The sequence below is a fragment of the Bubalus bubalis genome, chromosome 5, assembly GCF_019923935.1.
Source record: "Bubalus bubalis isolate 160015118507 breed Murrah chromosome 5, NDDB_SH_1, whole genome shotgun sequence".
Lineage (NCBI taxonomy): Eukaryota > Metazoa > Chordata > Mammalia > Artiodactyla > Bovidae > Bubalus > Bubalus bubalis.
The window spans coordinates 8,722,938-8,750,759 of record NC_059161.1 but is presented as its reverse complement, the minus strand read 5'-3'; the positions used below and the strand labels follow the sequence as shown (position 1 = coordinate 8,750,759).

The 27,822-nt window shown below is 42.6% G+C and overlaps 1 protein-coding gene and 1 long non-coding RNA gene across 3 annotated transcripts in view; one reads left to right on the top strand and one right to left on the bottom strand.

Moving 5' to 3' along the window:
* Window positions 1–18,492: 18,492 nt before the first annotated feature.
* KCNH1 (potassium voltage-gated channel subfamily H member 1) overlaps window positions 18,493–27,822 on the top strand; it is a 432,755-nt gene continuing 423,425 nt past the window's right edge. Inside the window, exon 1 of one of the 2 annotated variants that reach the window (XM_045165647.1) lies at window positions 18,493–18,747. In XM_045165647.1, coding sequence (XP_045021582.1) covers window positions 18,669–18,747 — 79 coding nt within the window. In that variant the 5' untranslated portion in view covers window positions 18,493–18,668. The remainder of the gene's footprint in view (window positions 18,748–27,822) is intronic. The other variant, XM_045165648.1, reaches the window with a different exon arrangement.
* Window positions 18,780–19,735, bottom strand: LOC123333623. Its single transcript, XR_006551026.1, has 2 exons — window positions 19,614–19,735; window positions 18,780–19,241 (listed from the first exon to the last, which is right to left on the bottom strand). It is a non-coding gene; the product is annotated as an uncharacterized LOC123333623 (long non-coding RNA).

Below are 27,822 nucleotides of genomic sequence, written 5' to 3'. Positions count from 1 at the left end.
AACATTTAGGGAATGTATATATAACATGATACCGATGTTGATTATTCTAATAATAAGCTGAAAAACATATATACCTTTTATAAATAAAATATAAATCATAGTTATTCACTATCCTTTTGATTTATAAATCCTTGGAGCTCCCAAACATGTATCCTAATCTTTTGAGGTGGCCTGGAGAATGCATTTGGTTTATCAGTGTTGATGGTGTAGAAAATCCTCAAAGGAGAGAACCACCTCCCCCTCTGAAAAGTTTACCAATAAATCAGAGAATGCTCAACCCTGTTATTGAGCCTGTTGACTGTGCTTATTGATTATTCCAGCTTCACAGGGAATTTTAGGCTTAGAAGACAATGTTAATAAACTGTGTTTGGTTCCTTAGAAAAGAGGCATTTCACAAAAATGAAAGGAGTATATCTTTAACAATTTAAATTTTGGAGGGAATATTAAAAGTCTACTCTACCCTGAAAACTAAGATCATGGCATCTGGTCCCATCACTTCATGGGAAATAGATGGGGAAACAGTGTCAGACTTTATTTTTTTTTGTCTCCAAAATCACTGCAGATGGTGACTGCAGCCATGAAATTAAAAAACACTTACTCCTTGGAAGAAAGTTATGACTAACGTAGATAGCATATTGAAAAGCAGAGACATTACTTTGCCAACTAAGGTCCATCTAGTCAAGGCTATGGTTTTTCCAGTGGTCATGTATGGATGTGAGAGTTGGACTGTGAAGAAGGCTGAGCGCCGAAGAATTGATGCTTTTGAACTGTGGTGTTGGAGAAGACTCTTGAGAGTCCCTTGGATTGCAAGGAGTTCCAACCAGTCCATTCTGAAGGAGATCAGCCCTGGGATTTCTTTGGAAGGAATGATGCTAAAGCTGAGACTCCAGGCCACCCTCATGTGAAGAGTTGACTCATTGCAAAAGACTCTGATTCTCAGGGGGATTGGGGGCAGGAGGAGAAGGGGATGACAGAGGATGAGATGGCTGGATGGCATCACTGACTCGATGGACATGAGTCTGAGTGAACTCTGGGAGTTGGTGATGGACAGGGAGGCCAGGTGTGCTGCGATTCATGGGGTCACAAAGAGTCAGACACGACTGAGAGACTGAAATGAACTGAACTGAACTGAACTGAACTCTACCCTGAGTACCTTTCACATAATAAGCTTGGTATCATTATGATAAGAGAGAGGGACTCTGCAGGGCCAGGTATGATGCAGTTTTCTAAGATGGGAAAATAAAGCTCCCAGGTAGTCAAGTGACTTTTCAATGCCTACATGAAATTTGCCTCTGCCTGATTCAGCTGCTGTCACGACCCTTCCTGCAAAGTGGTAAACTTCCCGTAACTTCCTTAATTTTTCATTGCTGCCATATAAGTGCCAACTAGTGTCACTGTCTCCAGGCTTAGCCCGTGTTGGCAATGTGTTTTTTACATTGAAGCCGAAATGATCTTTCGAAAATGCAGATCAAATCCTATGACTCCTCTCTTTAAAATCCTTCACTGGCTTTCTGTTGTTCTTTGAGAGAGTAAATCTTTAACAGGCTAACAAGGACTGAGAGGATCACCCCCTCAATCTCTCCAAACATATCTCTTACCCACGCCTCCTCTCACACTCTTAGGCTGCACCATCTCTTGACCTTCTATTTCCTCAGTCTGTAATGCTCTCCCCACCAACTGATTCTTGAAGTGGGTAATTCCTTCAGGTTTCAGTTTATTCTCTTATTTTTATTTGTAAAATATTGTAATGCCTTTTCATTTTGCACATACTAACATCATTATTACTCACCTCACATTTATGAAGAATTCATAGTACTGGTTAATGTTCTCATCTGAAATGTTAAGTGACTTACACCCTGGCATACTGTTAATCTATCATTTCCTGATAAAGAGCACTTTATTTGACTGTTCAAGTTACTATGAACAAGACTATCTTAATCTACAGCATTTGACCTGTGCCATAAAATATTTGCTGTTAATACTATTGATTTTAAATTTCATTATAACTGGTTGTATGTCAATGTACATTTCTATTGTTACAGAATTTTTCAGTTTCCATTGTTTTGGAAAAGTTTCCTCTGAATGTCCATAGTTCTGTAGTGTGTGAATGAATCCAGCATGAAATGTGGCTGGATAAGAGACTGTAAGATAGAGTGTGAAACAGACATTGTTTCATTCTCTATATACCTGAAACAGAAGAATCCACGCATTATCATATTAATCAGCAATGTACATCATGCATACATTAAAACACATTTATTTTTCCATCATACTGGTCCTCTAAAAAGCAAGCTATAATAATAGATTTCTAAGCTCAAGCTTTAATATGTTTTAGACATGATCATTCAGGTTTAGCAGTGACAGCAGCCCAGTAGCCTCACGTTCCTGTACCACGCCGGACGGCTCATTCCAATTGCATTTAGTAATTACTCTTATCTTTTCTTGTTACTTTTTTCCTTAACATATTAAAAAAAAAAAGTAGGGATCTTATTGGAAATGAAGAAACTTAGTTACTATTCAGAATCTGCATTTTGACAAAATCCCCAGTGAATCTAATATTAATTAACTTATTTTTGGGTAAATATGTGAGATTTAAAATTACCCTTAAATTGGTTCTGCTTGACTCTAAAGCTTCTCTTTTCAACCACAAGGCTGATGTGACTCCAGTCAGAGGTTACTTTTACTTTTTTGCTCTTCAGTACTGCGTGCTGTGCTGTGCTCAGTCGTGTGCGACTCTGCGACCACATGGACTGTAGCCACCAGGCTCCTCTGTCCATGGGATTTTCCAGGCAAGAATACTGGAGTGGGTTGCTACTTTCTACTCCAGGGGATCTTCCTGACCCAGGGACTGAACCACTGTACTACCTGGGAAACCTCTTCAGTGCTGAGTTAGCTCTAAATCAACTGTATCTGTTAGAGTATTACCGAAAGAGTGTGTAGTGGGGTCTGGCTGCTCACCTCTCAAAAGGCAATAAAGAGGCCAGACTGGCGATAAGGAAAGTTTGCTTTATTTCAGATGCTGAAAATTGCAGATGGGGAGGGTGGTGGACATCTGTCCAAAGGCCCACTACCACCCCCTCCCCACAAGCAGGAGGTGAGAGTGTTTATAGACAGAATTGGTGGGGGGCTACATGCCTAAACAGCACAGTCACCTCTAACAGTCATCTTCTAATTGATCATCAGTGATCTGACCAGCATCATCTTAGTTGTTTTAGGTACAGTTCATCTTCAGTTCCAGGATCCATTTGTTCCCATTTCTCAGCATCCAGGTCTCGGAATTGTGGCAGTTCATGTCCTGGGTACAGTCTGGTCATCATGTAGTTAACTTCTCCCACTTGGGGTTTCAGTATCTGTAAGACAGATCACAGGGTATGGCTGGGAATATTATCCATAGTCCTTGAGAAGGAACTACAAGTCCTTGACTATGCTTAATAACTATATTACCATTAGCTGGTCTCCTTTGATTGTTTCTCTTTGTTTTCGTATTTCTCACTTCTCTAATTACACTTATTCTTTGACTGAAGCTTTCCACAGGTGAAAGGCAGGCAGAAGACATGATTGGTGGTGGTGGGGGAGCGGGGCAAGGACCCCAGGGTTCTGCTCTGTTTCAAGAGGGTCAGTATAAGTTGATCCTCAAAAAATGTGGTTAATAAGAAAGATGGTCCTCCCATGAATCATAGGAGAAAAATGCTGATGCTCCTCAGGAAACAATTCACACATCATTTCCCACTTCCCCTTGCACTAATGCTAAAATGATTGCTTAAATGCTGACAATATGTGAGAAGCTAATTTTAGTCGTTCCCTCTCTGTTAGGAACTAGAAGTATGAAACCATGAATTGGTGATTTGAACAGCTGTCTTACCTTCTCTGCATCACTCTGTCGATCACAGCATTGCTCCCTGTCCTGGGTTTTATGACTTTATTTCCAATGGCCACACGTAAAGTCATTTTCCCCATTCACAAACTGAGATGCCTGTAATCTGCAATTCTTCTTCTTTCGCCTTCCCAACCCCAACTGAGCACTTGATCACCTATTTTCACGTCATTTCCTGCTCTAGGCATGCCTGTCTTGCCATGCTAGCAACCTCAGTGGCTCCCTATCATCTCCAAGATCAAATAGAAACTTTATTCTTGGTTTATGTATGTAACCCACATGTCAGTTGTAGATCTATTACCCATCGACACCTAAAAAGTTCACCCCAAATCCCAGGAAGCCAAGTTCCTCTTCAAGATTTCCATGTCTCTGAATCTTTCACATGAACACTCTTATTTCTCGGCTTGGGTTTTAGTGGATAGTGCTTCTGTGGCAACTCAGATATGTAATTCTGCTTGCTAAGTTCGGCAAACACTTAAGGAAGCCCATAGATTTGGCCTTAAAATTATCTGAATCAAAGAGGATTTTTCAATTCCATTATATCACAAAGCCCTTTTGACCTAATTTTGCTTATTTGTCCAGTCTCATCTCCCTACCATGCCGTATCGACACACCACATATCAACACACCACGTCCTTCCTCATTCCCCTATTTTAAGAACATGTTACTACTTCTTCTGAAAGCCCCTTTCCAGTCTCCCATAAAAAGATTATATATATATGAATTTATGCTTCTTACACAAATATAAAATAAAAGCACATCAAAGATTTTATTTAGCTCAGTTAATGAAGGAGCTAGTAAGATGCTGCTGCTAAGTCACTACAGTCGTGTCCGACTCTGTGTGACCCCACAGATGGCAGCCCACTAGGCTCCCCCGTCCCTGGGATTCTCCAGGCAAGAACACTGGAGTGGGTTGCCATTTCCTTCTCCAATGCATGAAGGTGAAAAGTGAAAGTGAAGTCACTCAGTTGTGTCCAACTCTTAGCAACCCCATGGACTGCAGCCCACCAGGCTCCTCCGTCCATGGGATTTTCCAGGCAAGAGTACTGGAGTGGGGTGCCATTGCCTTCTCCGAGTAAGATGCTACAACTTGTTCAAAGGAGAATCTAAAGAGTAGAAACATACTTAGCTCATTAGAAATAGTTAACTAAATTTCCTTCAAAAATGTTAAACTGGCTTATTCCACATTGGAGGAAGAGAATCAATTGAATTTCCATCAGAAAAGAATCCATTTGTACATCTCTGGACAAGAATCATTTGCATTGCTATCAGTTCAGTTCAGTCACTCATTCGTGTCCGACTCTTTGCGACCCCATAAATTGCAGCACACCAGGCCTCCCTGTCCATCACCAACGCCCGGGGTTCACTCAGATTCACATTCATCGAGTCAGTGATGCCATCGGCCATCTCATTCCTCTGTTGTCCCCTTCTCCTCCTTCCCCCAATCCCTCCCAGCATCAGAGTTTTTTCCAATGAGTCAGCTCTTCACATGAGGTGGCCAAAGTACTGGAGTTTCAGCTTTAATATCATTCCTTCCAAAGAAATCCCAGGGCTGATCTCCTTCAGAATGGACTGGTTGCGTTGCTATAGTTGTCTACAAATTACAGAGTTGTAAATAGCTCAAAGATCATGAAAGACACAAAGACGACATAAACCAGACACCTTGGATGGATGTGCTAGACACTACCTGGTTTTCATTGAAGACATTCTGCAGTCTTTCGGGTTCATTTCTAAGGTTTTCATAATTTTTCTTTATATTGTCTTTTTTTCTATCATCTTCTGCTCCTCTTTTTCCCCATTTGGTTAATCCATGTTGGCTCCCAGTTGTTAATTTGTTTCTTTCTAGACACTCCCAACCCATGTTTAATAGCATATCAACAATTTTTTCAGAATAACTATAAGCTAAGCAGTGGTTTGCAAAATGATTAATTTCTTTCTCCTTTTGAATAAAATCAGGAAAATATTTTCTTGTGCTTAGGCTTCTGGTGCCTGTAATGTTTCATGCAGCTGGGCATAGAGACTTGAACTAACTTTAACTTGTTCAGTCGCTCAGTTGTGTCTGACTGTTTGTGACCCCATGGACTGCAACACTCCAGGCAACACTCTCCATCACCATCTCCTGGAGCTTACTCAAACTCATGTCAGTGATCTCATCCAACCATCTCGTTCTCTGTCATCCCCTTCTCCTTCTTTAACTACTTGTACAGTTTCTTAATATAGATTCCCAGGTCTTAGACTTCAATTTCTTGTTTGTGACTTTGGAAAGTTGCTGCTGGTGCGGCTGCTAAGTCGCTTCAGTCATGTCCGACTCTGTGTGACCCCATAGAAGGCAGCCCACCAGGCTCCTCCGTCCCTGGGGTTCTCCAGGCAAGAACACTGGAGTGGGTTGCCATTTCCTTCTCCAATGTATGGAAGTGAAAAGTGAAAGTGAAGTCACTCTGTGATGTCCGACTCTTCGAGACCCCATGGATGCAGCGACCTCCTCTGTCCATGGGATTTTCCAGGCAAGAGTAGTGGAGTGGGCTGCCATTTCCAGTTTAAATAGTATTCTCTTTAACAAAGAAGGTAACAGCAAAAGAAACCTTGAGAGATCCCATTTTCTCTGTCATGTAACATTTATATGGATGCATATTCTACAAATGGTTCTCCTGTACCTTATATATTCATTTAATTGCTCTAAGAATAAGATTTTGGTTGAATTTTCCATAATTCTCAGAATACTAAAGAAGTCATTCTCTGACATTTGGTTCACAGGTTGAAACAACTCTCTGGCATTTAACTTTTGTCATTTCTGTGTTTATGTCTTTCTAAATGTGAACTACTTGAAGAACATTAGATGGTTTGGTTTATGTTCCTCTTCACTTTCTTCCTTATTAGGGTGGTGCAGTCCATGGGGTCACAAAGAGTCGGACATGATTGAGCGACTGAACTGACTGAGTCCAAAGCATCCATCCCCACCCCATTTCCTTTTTTAATCCTGAAAGAATAAATTCCATGTGTGAAGACTAGCCATGTTTTTCTGCAAGTGGTCATACCCAGAAATACTGATTTAGCATTTGATACTAAACTGAGTTTCAGTACTATTGAAATCACACTGAATCTTCGAGCCCCCTACAGGTCATGTCACACATCTTGATCTGTTTCTTACTTGTTGATCTATTCATGATCTTTACCAGCAATATAACCACATAGCAGATCCTCTGTGGCTTTGTGTGTCATATTTGATGAAGATATTTGGTTGATTAAAGTTGATATTAGACTTTATTTTTTTTAGGATTCTTTCAAACAATTTTTTTGGGGAGAAGGAAATGGCAGTCTACTCCAGTATTTACTAGCAACCCACTCCAGTAAATTGCATGGACAGAGGAGCCTGGCAGGCTGAGATCCATGAGGTTGCAAAAGGGTGTGACACGACTTAGCGACTAAACAACAACTTTTTATAGGCTCCAATTCTACCAATGAACAGAGGATGTGAACTGGAAGAGGAAATATCAAAGGATCTTTTGAGAAGGCTGAGAACAATGAAGACAGCCCCTCAACTTAGCATAAAGAACCCATCGCTAGGGTCCCATGATGGAAAGTAATATTGATAGCTCATGTTTCCTGTGATATGAACCTACTCTAAATCATTTCCGTATAGTAAATACCAAGTAAATAACCAAGTAAATAACCAAGTAAATAAAGGCAAGTGAAAATTATCTATGTTTTAAGATAAAAAATAATGTGTTTATTATTTTTGCCAGTCTCACCCAACTAGATTTAGCTCCTTGATAGCATAATATTTCTTTTCTTCACTGTTGTTATCTCCAGAACCTAGAGCTATTCATGCACCTGCTTAAACTTTGATTGCTGCAGACTGTTCACACGATAAAGTGAACTTTAAAGTTCTAAATGCTAGACTCAGCATGACAACAAAGCTTTTCCTGACCTGGCCTTGAACTGGTTTTCGACCCTTTCCTCCCTACCTTGCTTGGGCAGCAACACTGTCACATCTTTGTGCTCATTGCTTTGGTTTTAGTTCTGGTTTGTATTTTGGTCCTCGGGGAATTCATTTCATGTGAAAGTTATTCAACTAAAAGCATATATATATATCAGATCAGATCAGATCAGTTGCTCAGTCGTGTCCGACTCTTTGTGACCCCATGAACCGCAGAACGCCAGGCCTCCCTGTCCATCCCCAACTCCCGGAGTTCACCCAGACTCATGTCCATTGAGTCAGTGATGCCATCCAGCCATCTCATCCTCTGTCGTCCCCTTCTCCTCCTGCCCCCAATCCCTCCCAGCATCAGAGTATTTTCCAATGAGTCAACTCTTCGCATGAGGTGGCCAAAGGACTGGAGTTTCAGCTTTAGCATCATTCCCTCCAAAGAAATCCCGGGGCTGATCTCCTTCAGAATGGACTGGTTGGTTCTCCTTGCAGTCCAAGGGACTCTCAAGAGTCTTCTCCAACACCACAGTTCAAAAGCATCAATTCTTCAGCGCTCAGCCTTCTTCACAGTCCAACTCTCACATCCATACATGACCACTGGAAAAACCATAGCCTTGACTAGACGAACCTTTGTTGGCAAAGTAATGTCTCTGCTTTTCAATATGCTATCTAGATTGGTCATAACTTTCCTTCCAAGGAGTAAGCGTCTTTTAATTTCATGGCTGCAGTCACCATCTGCAGTGATTTTGGAGCCCCCCAAAATAAAGTCTGACACTGTTTCCACTGTTTCCCCATCTATTTCCCGTGAAGTGGTGGGACCGGATGCCATGGTCTTCGTTTTCTGAATGTTGAGCTTTAAGCCAACTTTTTCACTCTCCACTTTCACTTTCATCAAGAGGCTTTTGAGTTCCTCTTCACTTTCTGCCATAAGGGTGGTGTCATCTGCATATCTGAGGTTATTGATATTTCTCCCGGCAATCTTGATTCCAGTTTGTGTTTGTTCCAGTCCAGCATTTCTCATGATGTACTCTGCATATAAGTTAAATAAACAGGGTGACAATATACAGCCTTAACGTACTCCTTTTCCTATTTGGAACCAGTCTGTTGTTCCATGTCCAGTTCTAACTGTTGCTTCCTGACCTGCATACACATTTCTCAAGAGGCAGATCAGGTGGTCTGGTATTCCCATCTCTTTCAGAATTTTCCACAATTTATTGTGATCCACACAGTCAAAGGCTTTGGCATAGTCAATAAAGCAGAAATAGATGCTTTTCTGGAACTCTCTTGCTTTTTCCATGATCCAGCGGATGTTGGCAATTTGATCTCTGGTTCCTCTGCCTTTTCTAAAATCAGCTTGAACATCAGGAAGTTCACGGTTCACATATTGCTGAAGCCTGGCTTGGAGAATTTTGAGCATGACTTTACTAGCGTGTGAGATGAGTGCAATTGTGTGGTAGTTTGAGCATTCTTTGGCATTGCCTTTCTTTGGGATAGGAATGAAAACTGCCCTTTTCCAGTCCTGTGGCCACTGCTGAGTTTTACACGTGCTGGCGTATGTATATGTATAACTGAACCACTTTGCTGTATATGTAAAACTAACACAACGTTGCTAATCAACTATGCTCCAATACAAACTAAAAATTAAGAACATGTAAACATATATGTACACGTAGTATGTTGTGCATATATATAATACATACAAAGCTTTATCATTTATTAACTTTATTCAGAATTTTTTGATATTTGTGATAGGATGGTTTTGCAGTATTCCCCAAATCCAAAGTCTTACTATGTCCTTTTTCATCTCCCTCTAATGTAAACATTTCTGTGTTCCAAGTGAGATTTTTTTTAATGGTCACAAGATTGATTCTGTTTTGTTTTTATCTGATATAAGTGTTTATTTTAATAAGAAAATTTAGGTGGTGATAGTGGTAAAGAGCCCACCTGCCAATGCAGGAAACTTAATAGATGTGGGTTTGATCCCTGGGTTGGGAAGATCCCCTAGAGGAGGGCATGGAAACACACTCCATTATTCTTGCCTGGAAAATTCCATGGACAGAGGAGCCTGGTGGGCTACATACAGCCCATGGGGTTGCAAAGAGTCGGACACAACTGAAGCAATTACGTGTGCACATACGCACGCGTGTGCGCGCACACACACACACACACACACACACATTGTGATTACTGACATATTTTGATGTATTTCTGCCACTTTTAATGTATATTTTAATCTACCATATTAATTCTTTACATCTTTTCTCTCTTTACGTGGCATATTTTGATTTGATTATATTTTCTTTATGCCCATTCTTATTTCCCCTCACTGGTCTGAAAGTTTTAAATTTTCTAACAGAGTCTAAAATTTAGCAGACAAAGATTTTGAAACTTTTCAGTTTCCAGTATTCATTCTGCTGTTATCAAGTATTTTACTGTCACCGTATTTTTAACACTTCTCTAATTTATCTGTTACCGTCCTCACTATTTCTAGAAGTCAATATTTATTTGTGTCTACTACCGTGTTTTTACCGGTTTCTCTTTCATTATTGTATCATGTAATCCACTTTTTTTCTTCTAGTTCTTTTTTTCCTAATTCTTAACTAGTTCTTTCAGCAAATGTCCATAAGTTTTAGCCTGTCTCTGTTAATGTCTTTACTTTATCCCCCCTTTAAAATGGATTCAGATGGATATGAAAAAAATTCAAACATACAGAAAATTTGAAAGACTTGTACAGTGAACACTTACATAGCAACCATACAGATTCTACTATCATTACACTGTGATGTTTTTGTTTTATCATGTCTATTTATCTTATTTTTTGATGCATTTCAAAATAAGTTGTAGACATCCATATACTTTACTCCTAAATGATTAGCCTGAATATAACTAGCTAGGGTTCAATATGTAGAGTTTCTTTTTTGGAATAAAATATGCAGAATGCATAAAACTCAAATGTATCATTTTCTGAGTTTTAACAAATCATATACACGCATAACCCACACTTTCATGAAGATATAAAATGTTGCTCTTACTCCCCAAAATTTCATCATGTCCCTCCCTAGGCAATCCTCAGTATCCCCCCTGAGAGACAAACACTGTTCTGATTTCTTTTTCACCTTGTGTGCTTGTTCTAGAACACTCTATGAATGAAATAACATACCATATACTGTTTGGTCTAAGGCTTTTTCACTCAATGTAATGTGTTGAGATTCTTCTACGTTGTTTGCCTTTAACTGTAGTTTGTTTCATTTTGTTACTCTGCAGTATTCTATCATATTGGTATATCATGGTTTGTTTGTTTATTCTGCTGGTGATGGACACATGGTGCTTTTAGTCTATGACTGTTATGAATGAAGCAGATACAAATCTTTTTTGAATGTATGTGGAATTTCTGGGGTGTGGGGTGGGTGAATGGTTATTGATAGTTTTGTAAGAAACTGCCAGGCTATTTCCATAGTGATCTTTTAAAAATCATTTCAGACTCTCACAGCAGTGTTTGAGAGTTCTGTGGGCTCCACATCCTTGTCAACATTTTGCCCTGTCAGTCTTTTGAAGTTTAGCCATCGTGTTGGGAACCACTGGTGTATTCCATCGTTTTTAACTCTCTTGTTAGATTGAGATGTCAATATCATCTTCACATTGTTGTAGATGATCTATTTGTTTCCTATGATAATTTTTAAGATTTCCTCTTTTCCTTTTACGCTCTGGAGTGTCACTTCTATATGTCTAGGTTTAGATTTGTTTTCATTTATCCTGCCTTTTCAATCTGAGAGTTTAATTGTGAGATATTTGATTTCTTTAATTCTGGAAAATTTATTCTCATTGTCCCTTTGAATATTGCTTCTTCTCCATATATGTTTTTATTCCTTAGAGGATTCTTTTTAGACATATGTTTGAGCCTTTTCACTCCATCCACTTATCATTTACATTCCCCATCTGTTTATTTCTCTAGGCTAAGTTCTGTGTAATTTCCTTTCCAGCTAATTGGGTCTAGACTACTGAATAATATACCCAGGGGATTTTTTGTTTCCATGACTGTTTTAAATTTTGCTTAATTTTAATCAAAATCTGCCTGGTTTTTTGCATAGTGTCTCATTTTCACCCCAAGGTTTACATTTCTTTCTTATTCTCTGAACATATAAAATACACATTTTAAACTCTCAACTTGCTGCAACCTGCCTTGTTTCTCAGTTGCTGTTTTATCCAATTTTTTATTTGACTTCATTTATGATGTAGAATTATTTTCGGTATGATTTATAATTATGTCTGCTTTCTATTGGGGGTAATTTTTATCATTTGGATCTTAAGGTATATTGGTTGGTATATGTTTTTCCTGCAGTGGCAGTTTCTTACTGGTTTCTGAAGGGGCTATGTGACATTTCTGTATAAATTTCTTAGTGCAAGATTCCACACTGTGAGGGTAGCTGGGAGAATCCTGTCCCATTAATGTGGAAGACTGAGTGGTCTAGGAGTTCCGATTTGTGAAGGTTCACTGTTTCCACCCATGTTCTGGACCAGCTGAGAGCTCAGGCTTGGAGGTTCTATTTTTCCAGGTTCCTGGGTCCAGCGGAGACTCAGCTCCAGTTTCCCCACCATGAATGGGGCCTCTGTCCTCAGAACCGTCACACCAATACCAAAAGTGGACACCCTAAGGAGCATTTCTTTGGAGGTTACACTCCCCTGCTGCCCCCCATGTATTCCCACAACTGCAATGGATTCCTGCCTATTTTTGACTTGTTTTGATCTTGGCAGTATATTGAAGATAAGCTTAAAAACCATTTATTTGGCATTTCTGTATGTTTGAGTTAGAAGGGCAATTTTTACTAGCTCAGTCTGCTATCTGGATTGTAACTTTCTAATTGTTCTTTAAACCCATTGTAATATGGCTTTGTCCCCACTATTCCATTGAAAATATTTCCACTAAGGTCTCAAAAGACCAACTGATCATTCTGTCCCAGGGACATTCTCCAGTTTTTACAGCACACACCGAGTTCAATCCCTGGTTGGGGAACTAAGATCCCAGATGTCACACGACATGGCCAAGAATAAATAAATAAATCTGGGCTTCCCTGGTGGCTTCACGATAAAGAATCCGCCTGCAATGCAGGAGCCTCAGGAGACACGGGCTTGATCCCTGGGTCAGGAAGACCCCCTGGAGAAGGGAATGGCAACCCAATATTCTTGCCTGGAGAATTCCATGGACCAAAGAGCCTGGCGGGCTACAGTCCATAGGGTTGCAAAGAGTCAGGCACGACTGAAGCAACTTAGTACGTACATACATATGCATATGATGGTGTTCATTACTCTTCCCATTTAAAGACTTCTCTCAAATGGCTTATCCCAGTTCCCCCTACTTTCTAGGTTGCTCCTTCTCACTCTCTTTTGAAGGCTATAAGCTAGTGATTTTCAATCTCTGGCTCTGCCTAGATGTTTCTCTTGGGCTCTGCACTTGTGCGTCCAACTGCCTACTCTTAATGAATTCCCACTTCACTTCTGGCTTCTAGGAGCAGGGGCCATGGCATATGAATATCTTCTAAAGGAGTGTGATCTGTGGGACTCCAAGACCTTTGGGGAGAGACAAGTCTCAGTGAAGAGAATGCAGGGAAGTCTTCAGTGCGAAGATCAAGCTGAAATGTAGTTTGTGGACAAAGACAGCAGGGTTTGGAGGACACAACTGAGAGAGGAAAGTAGCTGAAAGGAGAGAAATCATAAAGAAGCTAAGTACTCACGGATTCCTGAGCTTCATGGGGGCAGGTTCACAACCCTCTTTTCACCCTTAGAACCTATTCCAGCATCTGGTGTATGCTAGACTCTGAGCGAATGTTTGCACAATAAAATGAGACAGTTGTAAATACTTTTCATTATTTTCCATGAGAGGGATGTGATAAAATATCTTGTTCTTTTTTGATAGGAGGAAATGAGAAAGAAGGATAATAGGCTTTGGGCATTTAGAAAGATATAACCCAGTTCTGCAAATGTTTAATAATGCCTATTGGGTTAGCCACAGTTGAGCGTAGCACCTACATCAGTGTGACACCCTCCAGTCAATTAGATTCATAGACTACAATTCTTATGGAGGCAGGTTTTCTTCTTTTTCCCAGCACTTGGTGGAGGCAGGTGTCCATAATACAGAATATGCCTGTGCATGTGCTCAGTCGAGTCCAACTCTTTGTGACCCATGGACTGTAGCCCACCAGGCTCCTCTGTCCATGGAATTTTCCAGGCAAGAATACTGGAGTGGGTGTACTCCTCCATTTACTCCTCCAGGGGATTTTCCTGACCCAGGGATCAAATCCACATCTCCTGTGTCTCCTGCATGGGCAGGAGGATTCTTTACTACTGAGCCACCTGGGAAGCCCCATAATACAGAACAGATCTTTCCAATGGATATGGCCTCCCCAACACATTTCCTGTACATCTATTGGACAATATGTTTTGTGAACAGAAATTACATATAATAAATCAGTCACTGGGTCATAGAAGCTGAAATTTCCCATGCATGCTGCATATTCCCCCTCTTCTAGATGTTTCACTCATGGTGGCCAGATAGGTGAAGTCACTTCTGGGTTCAGTTTCTCCTATTGACGCTTATTCTTTTCTGCAGAGGAAACACCCTTGTTTGCCCATTCTTCTGCTGAGAACTTCCAGGGCTCATGGGCAACTCTCCTATGTTTGAGAGGTTCTGGGCTTTTGAAATCTGTTTCCTATACTTCATGGTCTTATTGAAAGGAAAAAATGTAATTCTTGTCTTTGCATGATGCCATCTTCCCCACTCCCACCCCCCCACCACTGGTGCGTGGTACTGTCTTCCTCTTCATTTGATAGATATTTTTTGTTTGGCTTTGGGATTTTTCTGTCCTCTCCCAAATTCTTTTCCCAGCCATTCTGTAGAGCTCTACCTCCATGCTCTCTCTGTAGTGTCTCCATTGCTGTGAACTACTTTTGTGAACTCATCAATTATACCATGGCTCAATTATATATATGAAAACAAAGACTGGTGAAGTTCATCTGTGTTTCAGCTCACCATCTATTGTATGATACAGACAAACCACGTGTTATAATCCAGGGGTAACCACAATACTGAGAGCATAGGAGAGGAAGACCACTGAGATACTGGTTAGAGACAGTGGTATACAATTTTAGAAGTTTTCATTTCAGACTCTGTATTGTTCTTGGTAGACATTCTAGACAGAGGTAGCCCACTTCCTGCAGAGAGGGACAGAGGCAGTCTAATTGGAGCTCTGGTCCCAGTTATTTAAAGTTGTTCCTTTGAATAAAAAGTGGCTTTGCCTGTTATATAAGAATACAGAGGTACATTGCTGTACTGTGACTCTTTTACAAAGGTGTTAGCAGTGTTGACAAATTTGTAAGATTAAAGTTTGTTCTAGCTGACTTTCCTACATCATAGTGCTAGATCTCAGACAGAACTTTAAGCTGAGCAGCTCCTGGAAGTGAATACCGAGTAGGGAACAAAAGGTGGGAAGTATGAGGCAAGGAGCATAATATACTGTACTGTCTAGCCAGTCCCAACAAAGAGGGTGTGTATACTGAACACATGCAACCTAGGCCTGCGAATAGCAAAGAGAACCTGGGCAAGGCAGAACACAGCTTTATTCCTACAGTCAGGCAGTGTTGAGGGTCGGCCAAGAGAATGCGGGGCAGAGGATGTGTTTGTTTTTGTAGATGCCATGAGATATCCTCACGCTGAGTAGAGATAATGGTTAAAGATTTCTGACAATTTAAGTGATGTTTTAGGTCTTTTAATCTCTTCAAGGGTGCCACTAAAAATGACAGTATTCAAATTGGTGCCAACACACACACACGCACATGCACACACACACCACACACACACACACACACACAGCGTGCCGAGAAGCACAGTAGTAGTAGTACATTTGAAATTAAAAATGGAAGATCTCTCTTTGCCCCTTTTTCTTATCAGGTAGCCTGCCACAGCTTTAACATCTCTCACCTTAAATGAACATCATCTGTTTCCTTTATACCCGAGCCCTGGAACACGAGAGCTCATTAAAATCTGAGAAATTTTATTAACTCTCTCTGATAGCTCCCCCGTCCCACCCATTCTTTTCTTTATCTTCCTTTCACAAGCAGGATTATGAGGTTGCTTGACAGATTTAATATCATCATGAAAAATCTCCCCTTGGGCCTGCAGTAGATTACATAACCTTAAGAGCCTTATTCAGATGAATTGATTCAAATGAAGTAGGCAGACACCTCCGAACCAACTCAGCATCAGTACATCTCCAAGTTCTCATCCGCACTGCTTGTTATCTCATTTGTAATAGAGCAAAGAACCACTAGACGGAGCTAGGGTTTAAGAAATCACTGCTCTGAGCTGGGTGATGGATGTGCCTGGTAGAATCTTACCTTGTGGAAGAAATATATCATCAGTGGTTTCAAAGCCCATGCAAGCTTTCCCTAACTCTGCAAAAAGCTACCATCCATTCACTTTGTGTCTCCACAAGGTGAGACACAGGGTGATGTCTGTAACGGCCCGATTTATTTGGTCACTCTAATGATGACATCTGACCGTGGTATACTACGCTACAATTTAGGGGGCTCTCCCCTAATCAATCACGTTTGATCTTCAAGGCATCTCTGAGAGATTTCTGGGCAAGAATTAGTTCCACTATTTGAGAGATGAATAAACTGAGAAGGTATCTACAAAATATTAGGATGCGTCAGGATGGTTAACCTGGACAGCTGAGGTTGCACAGTCAGTTTTTTGCCTCTTAGATTCTTGTGTCAACTGTTGCTTGTCCCAGCATGGAACTGACTAGGAAACGATCAACTCATTCTTTTTGTGGGGCAGTTCTTTAGTCTCTGGTCATACACCCTCTGGAGACAGTGAAAAAACAGATAAAGCCCATGTGTAGGTAAAAATCTCCTAAAACAGTCTGAGCTCCTGCCAGAAATCTTGAGTTGATGTAATTCTTCTTATACCAGGAGGCAGGTGTGAAGATCAACAGAGCATCCTGAACAGGGTGGCCCATCAATCAAGTCAAGGCTGCGCTTTTCAAAAATTAATTTATTTTTTATTGAACTTTTCGGAGAAGGCAATGGCACCCCACTTCAGTACTCTTTCCTGGAAGATCCCATGGACGGAGGAGCCTGGTAGGCTGCAGTCCATGGGGTCGCTAATAGTTGGACACGACTGAGCGACTTCACTTTCACCTTTCACTTTCATGCATTGGAGAAGGAAATGGCAACCCACTCCAGTGTTCTTACCTGGAGAATCCCAGGGATGGCTGAGTCTGGCGGACTGCCGTCTATGGGGTCGCACAGAGTTGGACACGACTGAAGCGACTTAGCAGCAGCAGCATTGAACTTTTAATTTTGTATTGGAGTGTGCCTAATTAACAATGTTGTGATGGTTCCAGGTGTACAGCCAAGGGCCTCAGCCATACATATACATGTATCCATTCTCCTCCAAATTCCCCTCCCATTCGGTGCACCACATAACATCCATCAGAGTTCCCTGTGCTGTACAGTAGGTCCTTGTGGGTTATCCATTTTAAATATAGCAGTGTGCCTGTCAAGGCTGCAGTTTTTGCGTTTTTGTGTGCTAAGTCACTTAATAGTGTTCAACTCTTTGCAACCCCATGGACTGTAGCCCACCAGGCTCCTCTGTCCATAGGATTCTCCAGGCAAGAATACCAGAGTGGGTTGCCATGCCCTCCTCCAGGAGATCTCCCTGGCTAGGGGATCAAACCCATGTCTCCTGCATTGGTAGGCGGGTTGTTTACTACTAGCTCCACCTGGGAAGTCCTCTGTGGTTTTTAATTGATGTCAAATGCCTGGGGAAGCTGCCCACCCCAACCCCAACCTCCAAGCATTTGCCCTCAGGGACAAGCCCCATCCCGCCTGTTTAGATGTTTGTCAGACAGCTTGGTTGTTTCCTAATCTTACACACTGATCATAACAGGTTGTGATTCTGCTAACAAACAAACAGAAAACCTTTCTGTATATATACATGTATTTTTTTGGTCTTTGCTAAAATATTCACTGGATAAGAGTGGAAATGGAGACAGTCAGCGCTCAAACTTGTCAAATGTCTGCAGCGTGCGTTTTTGACTTTAGGTTATCTTTAAAAGCAACCCAAGACAGCTCTTCTGAAATCCAACCAGTTAGTCACTCTGCAAGCCTGAGCCCTTAAGTACTTCATTAATTAATGGTCAAACACTGGCTTCAGAATGCAGGTGGGCTAACTGTCACAAATGAGGCTAAGAGAACCTAGGGGGCCAGCAGGAAGGGGTTTCAAGAGTTTTAGAGGTCCCAAGGGTTCCGGCCTGGAACGGAGCAAGGGAGGAGAGGTACAGTGCCACGTTCCTCCAAGACTCCCTGCGACCTCGTTGGGAGTGAACCCTCCGAGAGACAGCAGCTCCAACGTTCCCCTCGCCACCTAACCCAAGGCGCGCCCTGAGCACGTTTCCCGGCTGTGCCCAGAGCGCGGCGCTGCCCGTCCAGCCTTAGCCCGCCGCGGCGCTCGGCTTCCCAGCCGCTGCGGGAGCGCCCCGCTCGGTCTCCCGCAGGCCGGCGGGGGACACGCGCCCTGTAGGGGGCGCCGCGGGCCCGGTTGCGGCGGCTCCCCCCCGCCCACCCGGAGGCGGCTGCGGCGCGGCGAGCCCCGCGCGAGTACACTGCGAGGCGGGCAGCGGGGAGGGAGGCGCGAAGAGGGCGCGAGGGTGGCAGCCGGAGGGAGCCGCCGCCGCCCCTGCCCGCCCGGGTGCCCGTGGACCGCATGGGGCGCTTCCAGCCGGGATCGCTCGCGGGCCCCGCGCCCAGCTTGAGGCTGCCGTGAGTCGCCGTGCCGGGACGCCCCCCAGACCCCGAGCTGCCGGGAGGATGACCATGGCTGGGGGCAGGAAGGGACTGGTGGCCCCGCAAAACACGTTTCTGGAGAATATTGTCCGGCGGTCCAATGGTAAGAGGTGCATTCGGATTTGACACCCCGGCTTTTTATCCGTGCCTTTATTGCAGACGCCTCCCGCCGCTCGGCACCAGCAGACGCAGCAGAACCCCGGGGCTCTGCTGGGAGCCGCGGCTCGGGGCTGACTCCCGGGGGCTGGGAACGGTGGGTAGAGTGGGGTGGGGTCTAATGGGTCTCCATCCTAAGAGGAGAGCTCTCCTGGGGTCGCTTTTGGGGGCCTTTCGTGCGTCTTCTCAGTCTCCTCTCCCGGGAGTGTGACAGCTGATGAGCAAAGTCCCGGGAAAAGTGATGGGAAGCTGATCGCGGCAGGAACGGCAGCGCCTTCCCCATCGGTACTGTTCGCCCCTCCGTTAAGGCTCTCCGGGTTCTCTGGCCGCTGCCTGCGGCGTCGCCTCCCCCCGGAGAGAGCCCCAGGAGAGACCGGCACCTCCGAGTCCCGGTCCCGAGGGATAGGAGGATGCGACTGCTTCTACTTCCCACCCAGGCAGCTGAAAAGTCCGAGGGGTAGGGACGTGGGAACCTAGGGACGTGCTGCAGGCTGCCGGATTCCACCTCCTCACCCACCCACACCCTTCGAAGTTAAGGCTCATGAAGGGCAGAGTTTCCTGAACTCGAGTGCAAAGTGGAGGGGCGCAGGTATAAACCTGTCATCATTTCTCTCTTCTAAACCACAGCAGTGTTTTATAACTCTTGCTCCCCTGTACATTCTCAAACTCACCCAAACTGTAAATGTATCCACTGCTCGATAAACCAGAGCTCCAGCCCCTCTCTTTCCCAGTGGCATTAAGATAGCATGAGGTGGTGGAAAGTCCTAGGAGCAGGGATAGAATGCAATAATTTCAAACGCCTTTAGTACTCACAGCAGAGCTTCCAGGGTAAAGCGCTTACAGGGCAGTTGGAAGATGCAGTGCACAGCCTTTCATCAAACAGGCTAAAATGACAGAGGACAAGCCTAGAGACGTTCTATACAGGCTCCTGGTCCCCTCTCCTTCCAGAGACAAATGATATTCTGTTGGGAGGAGGTGAAGAGCCAACTCAGGAAATGGGTTTTTAAAATGTGTAAATATCACTGGTGCGGAGCCTGCAGGAAATTGTGTTAAAACTCTGCACTTCTATTAGGATTTAGTTTGGGATTCAGGGGAAGGGCATGAAAGTGACTTATGCTACTAGAAAATACTCCTTATAATTAAAAACAGATTTAAATTTATCTTCTAATAAATAACTTATCAACGGGGATAGCAAATCATCATGTATTATTCAGGCACTTTTTAGAAATGTGCCTCTTGAAGAATTTCTGGTCAATCACCTTTCCTTTCAAAGTGAAAGTGAAAGTTCCTCAGTCCTGTCTGACTCTTTGCTACCCCGTGGTCTACACAGTCTATGGAATTCTCCGGGCCAGAATACTGGAGCGGGTAGCCTTTCCCTTCGCCAGGGAATCTTCCCAACCCAGGGATCGAACCCAGGTCTCCTGCATTGCAGGTGGATTCTTTACCAGCTGAGCGACAAGGGAAGCCCTTTTCCTTTCAAGGGCTTCCTCAAACTAAGGTGGCTTTCTAACAGAGTCCTAGCCATTACCTGAGGAGAGAAGGAAATGCTAATTACTATGTGAACAGCCACAATGAACTCTTCGGCTGTGAAAAAGCTCCAGATGATCATGGCTCTTTAAGTAAAATCGCTGTTTAAGAGTTAATTTGCTGTGATTGCTGTTGTTATTGGCCTGTTGTGGGTTATCAAGGGAGTCGTGCTATTTGAGGATCCCATCGACAGTGACATCAACTTTCTCATAAGAATCAATGACAACTGCATTTTTTTGGTGAAGAGGTAGCACCCTTAAATATGAGGGAAAACTATATCTAATATATACTTTATCATGTTTTTGAGTGGAGAGAGTGGTAAGAGAATCTTAAAAGTGACAATCACAAGGTTCCTTTAGGCTTATAGGAGGAAATGGAGAATCATGGAGCTAATAACCTCAGTAAAATGACAAAAAAATGATACGAATTCTGGAGTTGACACAATTACAAAAACTCCTGGAACTGAGAAGGCAGGATACTTTCTGATTTAGTTGATCTTCTTGGAGCTTCCTCCCCTCTGTAAGCAGACATGGAATGTTAATAGAATAAGTAGCAGGCAATGTTGTCAGCGCTGGTGCTTTAATTTCAGCTCCAATTCCAACAGCTTGACTTCAATTAACCAACCAACCAAAACAACATCAACAACAAAACCAAAACATCTTGGGAGGAGAGACGGATGAACATTTAAAATGATCTACTGTTTCAAGGTTGTGAAATTTCAGTTTTTAGTGACCCCTGTCTTGGTATTTCCTGAGCCCAAATAGGAAAAACAATCTGGACTCTTGGAAGTATCACAGTGTCTACCAGCATCATGTTATTTTACTGTGATGGAAAAAATCTATTTAAAAATATTGATTGTCTCCTTCTAGAATCCACCAGCCTTTTTGGGAGGGGGGCATGAAATTGTTTAAATAGCATTTACCTTAAAATAGTACTTTTTGATAATTTTCTTAGGTATTATCTCCCAGTGGTCCTATGCAGTATTATTGTTCCTCTTTTACAGATCAAAACACTGAGTCCCAGGAATGTTAAGTGACTTATTGGAAGTGGCAGGCAGACAGTGCCTGGGGCAGCTCTAGAAGGAATCATTCATCTTTCTTATAGCATCATTGTTTCTCCAGCCATTGTGACTTAGCTTGTAGAACTGTTTTCATCATCCTTTAAAAAAATCTCTCATTATGTGCTAATGGATAATAGAACTGGCTTTGTTCTGGGGCATTTGAATATCTGTTATTTGGAAAATAGAACTGAGACAGGCCTTAGATGCTTTGTCGTCTACCTCTCCTTCCCTAACACGGTATAAAGAAATGAAAGCAAGTGGATTTTCTCAAAGATTTAAGGGCAGAACTGATGAACCCCTAAGCCCTTTGACCCCAGTGTCATGCTTCTTATACTATACCTTGAAATGACCTTCCTTGTATTACCATTATTTTCTCTAGAGAAGCACAATTTCCCAGTGGAGATTAAATAAAATGTTACAACAACAAGAACAGCATCTATTTTGGCTAACAGCCATGCTGCCACATCCAAGCAGAATCATAGGGCAAAGGACAAGCTAATTCTGTTTCAAGGAAGGGCAGTATTTTCACCTTTGTCAGTGGTTTAGTTGGAGTCACAGGTGGGGTAACACACACACACACACACACACACACACAGTGCCTTTTGTAAAGTCATTTACCTACATTTAGTTAGTAAGAGGCAGCTCAGGGACTAGTCAACAGTTGTTACTGGTTTGTTCATTCAACAAAGATTTACTGAGCATATTTATTGAATGCTGGGGATATAGTAGAAAGCAGGAGATCCTCTTTACCTTTAGTAAGTTACATTCTAGTGAGTCTGGGTCCAAGGACCCGGCTCTAATTCCACAGTGTTTCCTGGCTACAACTCTTATTTAGATCTGACCTTTTATTTCTAAAAAAGTTTAAAAGATTCCTGGTCTTGGTGGGACTTAAATCTAGTTTAATTTTCTTTTATATATCCTGAAACCATTTGAAAGAAATTACCTGTTTTTTTTTTTTTTTTTTGCTTAGCTGTAAGTAGTCAGAGGGCATAATTAGCACCCCGGATTGAATTTGATTTTGATTATCATCATTTCAGATCCTTCTACTGACTTTGTGGCCACTTAGGCAAAGCCAGCCTGTTTCTCTTGATATTCATGCTTGAAAAGTGTTGTTCCAGAATATTTTTTGATGGTTGCTTAAATCTGTAGCACTTACTGTCAGAATCCTCACTGAAGCAAATAGATCTGTCTTAGGGAGACTGTCAGATCTCAGTGCCAGGAAACTACAAAAATATTACCCTAAATGGTCCCATTCTAGGCAGAACATATGTTTTAGTGTTCATAAACCTATATCAAACAATTGTAGGTGCCAGTTAAGAACCCATGCATGTTAGCAGGAGTGAAACATGACACATTTGGGTACAGATTTATGTACATGTATAATTTACAGATTGCTAAATCAGCTGTGTTTTTGTACGGCGTTAAGTTGGTTCAGGTTGTTGATGTAGGTACTTAGCAAACAGGATGAGAGCTGTGGGTAATGTTGCGTCTCCTCAGAAAGTGTTGAGCCATGGGAATATTTATGAAACAGAAAACTGGTTAAAGTCCCACACTGCTCTGAACACAGAGTAGGTGGTAATCTGAATTATTACCAGTTCAACAGAACTGTTGTTTTTTTTTTTTTCCCTTGTAATATGTTCAAAGATAATCCTCAACCTTGGCTCAGTTCGCTTTCTCTGAAAGACTCACAGGTTTAATCTATTGGCTGACAGCTGGGAGATTGAGAAGACGGAGCCTCTGATTTAATGTAAGACAACAAGTTTTCCAAACTCCCTGACTTTTATGAAATCCATATATTTTAATAATCTATCATAAAAGAATAGATGCCTTTGAGGAACATTGTGATAAATGGACTCTTTGGCTTCGTTCTTTCCAACACTAACTCTTCACTGATGATTGGACTCCATTTGGCAGTGGTTTCTTCGGCATTACCTTGAAGCTCCCTGTTTCTTCCCTGCCTCTTTATTTTTGGTTAGATAGTTAATGGCTTGTAAACAAACGTTTAAAATATACTTTAGTTATTTGTTCAAAGAAGCCGCAGTGTGGGCTTCTCACTCCAGCGGCCTCTCTTGTGTGGAGCGCGGGCTCTACGCACGCGGGCTCAGTAGTTGTGGCTCACGGGCTTAGTTGCTCTGTGGGATGTGGAATCTTCCTGGATGAGGGATTGAACCTGTGTCCCCTGCATTGGCAGGCAAATTCTCATCCACTGTGCCACCAGGGAAGTTCCCCTCTTCCTTGTTTTTTTAAAACTTTTTTTTTGGTTTGTTTTAAAATAATAAAAATGCACATGAAATCACTTTGTGTAGACTAATACATTTCTATAATGTTCTGTCACCACCTTAGTGAGATCTTGCCAGCACTCCAGGACTCCTGGGACCTTCCTGTTCCCATCTTCATTACTTCCCAAAGGGAGATATCTCCTGAGTTCATGGTGACCATAATTTCTTCATATTCTGCCCCATAATTTCACTTGTTTTGCATTCCTGAACACTAGTTCACTTTGTCTGTTTTGAGCTTTATATGCATGGCACGTACAGCATGGATCCTTCACCAGCTGATGACTCCTCCGTGCTGCTGTTGCATGTGCTTTCATCATTTGTTTTTCACTGCTATAGGGCACTTTATGGAATGACCACACTATGCATTGTATTTATCCATTCTACTTTGATGGATACCCCCCTTATAGGGAGGGTAAGGAGAGATGGAAGAAAGAGGCAGCCCACTCTCGACTGGTAGGTGGCAGCTTTAATAAGTGAGGGAACTCACTGGGTTTGTCTTGGGCACTGCAATGTGAGTAGATCTCCACACCCACCTGCCAAAACTTAAACGTTAAAAAGAGGCCTTTACTGGATTCAGTCACATATTCACTCAGATCAGGGGTCCTGAACCTTTGGGATCTGATGCCTGATGATCTGAGGTGGAGCTGATGTAGTAATTGAAATAAAGTGCACAATAAATGTAATACGCTTAAATCATCCTGAAACCATACCCCCTCCACCTGTAGAAAAATTGTCTTCTACGAAATCAGTCCCTGGTGCTGAAAAGGCTGGGGACTGCTGGTCTAGATGGTCTCAACAACACCCTTCTCTCTCCTTGGGATGGCTCCTACTGTGGGAGCAGTGGGCAGAATGTACATCCCAAGGACAGGGGAGGGGTGAGGCGCCTCTGATTGTTTGGGTCCAGCTCAATGGTCAGCTAGCGGTCACATCCTCTCACTGACCTCCTCCAACCACGTGTGAGTTGTTTGCAGACTTTTGCTGTTAATGCTGCTACAAATATTTTTCATGTCTTTTGGGCGTATATTGAGTGTGTATATAGGATGCCTCTGTTTAACTGTGGCAGATGCTGCTAAATAGTTTTCCAAAGGGCTTGTATCATTTTTCACTCCCTCCAGCAGTGTATGAGAGTTTTCAGCACTCTACAGCACACCCTTGTCGACACACGCTATTTTATCCTTTAATAATGGCACTGCCCAAACAATCTAGTAACCAATAAAGCAGGGTCACTCCGGGTCATGTTAATAGTGAGCACGTGATCAAAATGAAATGAAAACAAAATTTGTCCTTGTCCTATGGGAGGTTTCACTATCTTCTTGTTGTTCAGTTGTTCAGTCATGTCTGACTCTTTGTGACCCCATGGACTGCAGCACGTCAGGCCTCCCTGTCCCTCACCCTCTCTTGAAGCTTACTTAAACTCATGCCCATTGAGTCAGTGATGCCATCCAACCATCTCATCCTCTGTTGTCCCCTTCACCTCCTGCCATCAGTCTTTCCCAGCATCAGAGTCTTTTCCAATGAGTTAGTTCTTCGCATGAGGTGGCCAAAGTATTGGAGTTTCAGCTTCAGCATCAGTCCTTCCAATGAATATTCAGGGTTGATTTTCTTTAGGCTTGACTGGTTTGATCTTCTTGCAGTCCAAGGGACTCTCAAGAGTCTTCTCTAATAGCACAGTTCAAAAGCATCAGTTCTTCAGTACTCAGCCTTCTTTTTATTGTCCAGCTTTCGCTATCTACTCTGTGCTTAAATATTCCTATAGTGTGAACTCCCGCACCATGATGGTAAATGATATGAAAGACTCACACAGTGAGAATTGTGTGCAAAGGACACATGCAAGTGTGTGTGTGAGAGACTCATTTTCTCAAATGGAAAAACTCTGGGGACGTATGTAAGAATTCAGGCTGGACGTGAGAAGGGACTAGGAGGTGAATGACATGTTTATTTTAGTGAAAGAAAGAAAGTGACTGAAGTGGGGGCAGTGATATCATGGAGGAATCAAAACTCAAAGACAAACTGAAAAGCTAAGACTAGCCTCCAGCTCAGTTTCATAGACGTGGTGGACCTCCTTTGTGCGTGATGCTGTGCTTGAGCCTGGTACTCCCAAAATAGGTGTGATGTTTGTGACGCTGGGGCTCATTGCAGAGGGATGAAGACCAACATGCATTGCAAACCTTAGCAAAGATTTAAGAGATGCTATGCCGACTCAGTACTTACCACACATTTTTTCCATTATAAACGTCTCACCCAAACTTATTCTTAAATTTTATAGCTCATTCTTTTTTTGTGAGATTGGATATGGGATGCCCAGGTCCCTTAGTTCAATTTAAAGGGGACAACTGCAGGATGTACGAAGCTTTGTTTTGATGTGGTGGAAGTTTTCTTAATAGCCTCTCCCTCCTCTGTGATGTCCCATTGCACTGTCCTCTTTGGCACGTGGTCTCGGGTTGCTCACCCGCTGCTGTGCGATTCCAGCCTGTCTTAGATGTTGGGCTTTGTCTGATGCCCCGGCTACTCTCTCTGCAAGTACAGTCTTGCTGAACAGATTGCTGTCTGGCCAACTTTGGCGTCTCCCTCAGTTCTCATGGTCTCTATTCTAACAGTCCTGTGTGGCTGCTGAGGAAAAAAACTACTTACAGCTCTTTTGATTAGGTATTAGAGAATTATGCCACTAATCAGAATCTGTTTGCTTACTCATCCTAAGATTGTTCATTCTATCAATTAAAATGACAGCTCTTTCTATTAGTCTTATGTTGCATAAAACTGATGTACTGAAATTGAGTTAATCTTGTAATTATTAATGTTAATTATTAAATGAGAGTGCCTCAAGGCTCCCATTCCTCATAGCTTTTTAAAGGGTCTTGGTGACATCAGTTCAGTTCATTTCCTCAGTCGTGTCCTACTGTTTGTGACCCCATGGTCAGCATACCAGGCTTCCCTGTTTTTCACCAACTCCTGGAGCTTGCTCAAACTCATGTCTATTTGAGTAGATGATCAAACCATCCCATCCTCTGTCATCCCCTTCTCCTCCTGCCTTCAGTCTTTCCCGGTATCAGGGTCTTTTCCAATGAGTCAGTTCTTTGAATCAGGTGGCCAAAGTATTGGAGTTTCAGCATCAGTCCTTCCAATGAATAGTCAGGACTGATTTCCTTTAGGATTGACTGGTGTGATCTCCTTGCAGTCCAAGGGACTCGCAAGAGTCTTCTCCAGCACCACAGTTCAGGCACTTTGATAAAGAAGAGGAATGGCCTCTAGTTCCTTCCTTCTTTCCTTACAGCAGTGATGTAGGCACCCGCCACCAGCGTTCTCAGAGTGCTGGAGTTAGCATCTGAAAGATGATACTATTTGGACAAATTTTACCAATATTTATCTACCGCTTAACTTCAGTTTCTATTAAGAATAAATTTGGAAAGCGTATTTAGACTAGAGCTTTATAACTGGCGAAGAAAATATATTTACTTCATCTACATGGATTTTTATGTTTTGATCTTCTTTATTTTTGTTTCCTCTCAGCATTATTGGGACCGAATTGATTAGCATTCTATGCTGCAATCTTTAAGGTTGTGCTTTGAGCACCTACAAGGGCCAGTGTACTGCTTTATCTTCTGTTGTGCTCAGTCGTGTTTGACTCTTTGCAACCCCAAGGACTGTAGCCACCAGGCTCCTCTGTCCATGGGATTTTCCAGGCAAGAATACTGGAGTGGGTTGCCATTTCCTACTCCAGGGGATCTTCCCAACCCAGGGATCACACCTGCGTTTGTCGCATCTCCTGCATTGGCAAGCAGATTCTTTATCGCTGGGCCAGTCTTTTTTCTTCTGTAACCTGCTCTGCATCCTGGGAGGGTGACCTACGTGGATTATGTCTGTAGGCTCCCTTGCTTCCTGACTCCTGGCTGGCTTCATACCACCGTGAGATGGGGAAAGAGGAGGGGGAGATTGTAGTATTTATTCTCTAGTTTCCTCCCTGCAAGGTCATCATTGTAGCCTATCTGTTTTACTTTGATTAAAGGTTACATCTGCAGCTCATTCTCTTTGCTGCTACTGCTAAGTCGCTTCAGTCGTGTCTGACTCTGTGCAACCCTATAGACGGCAGTCCACCAGGCTCCCCCGTCCCTGGGATTCTCCAGGCAAGAACACTGGAGTGGGTTGCCATTTCCTTCTC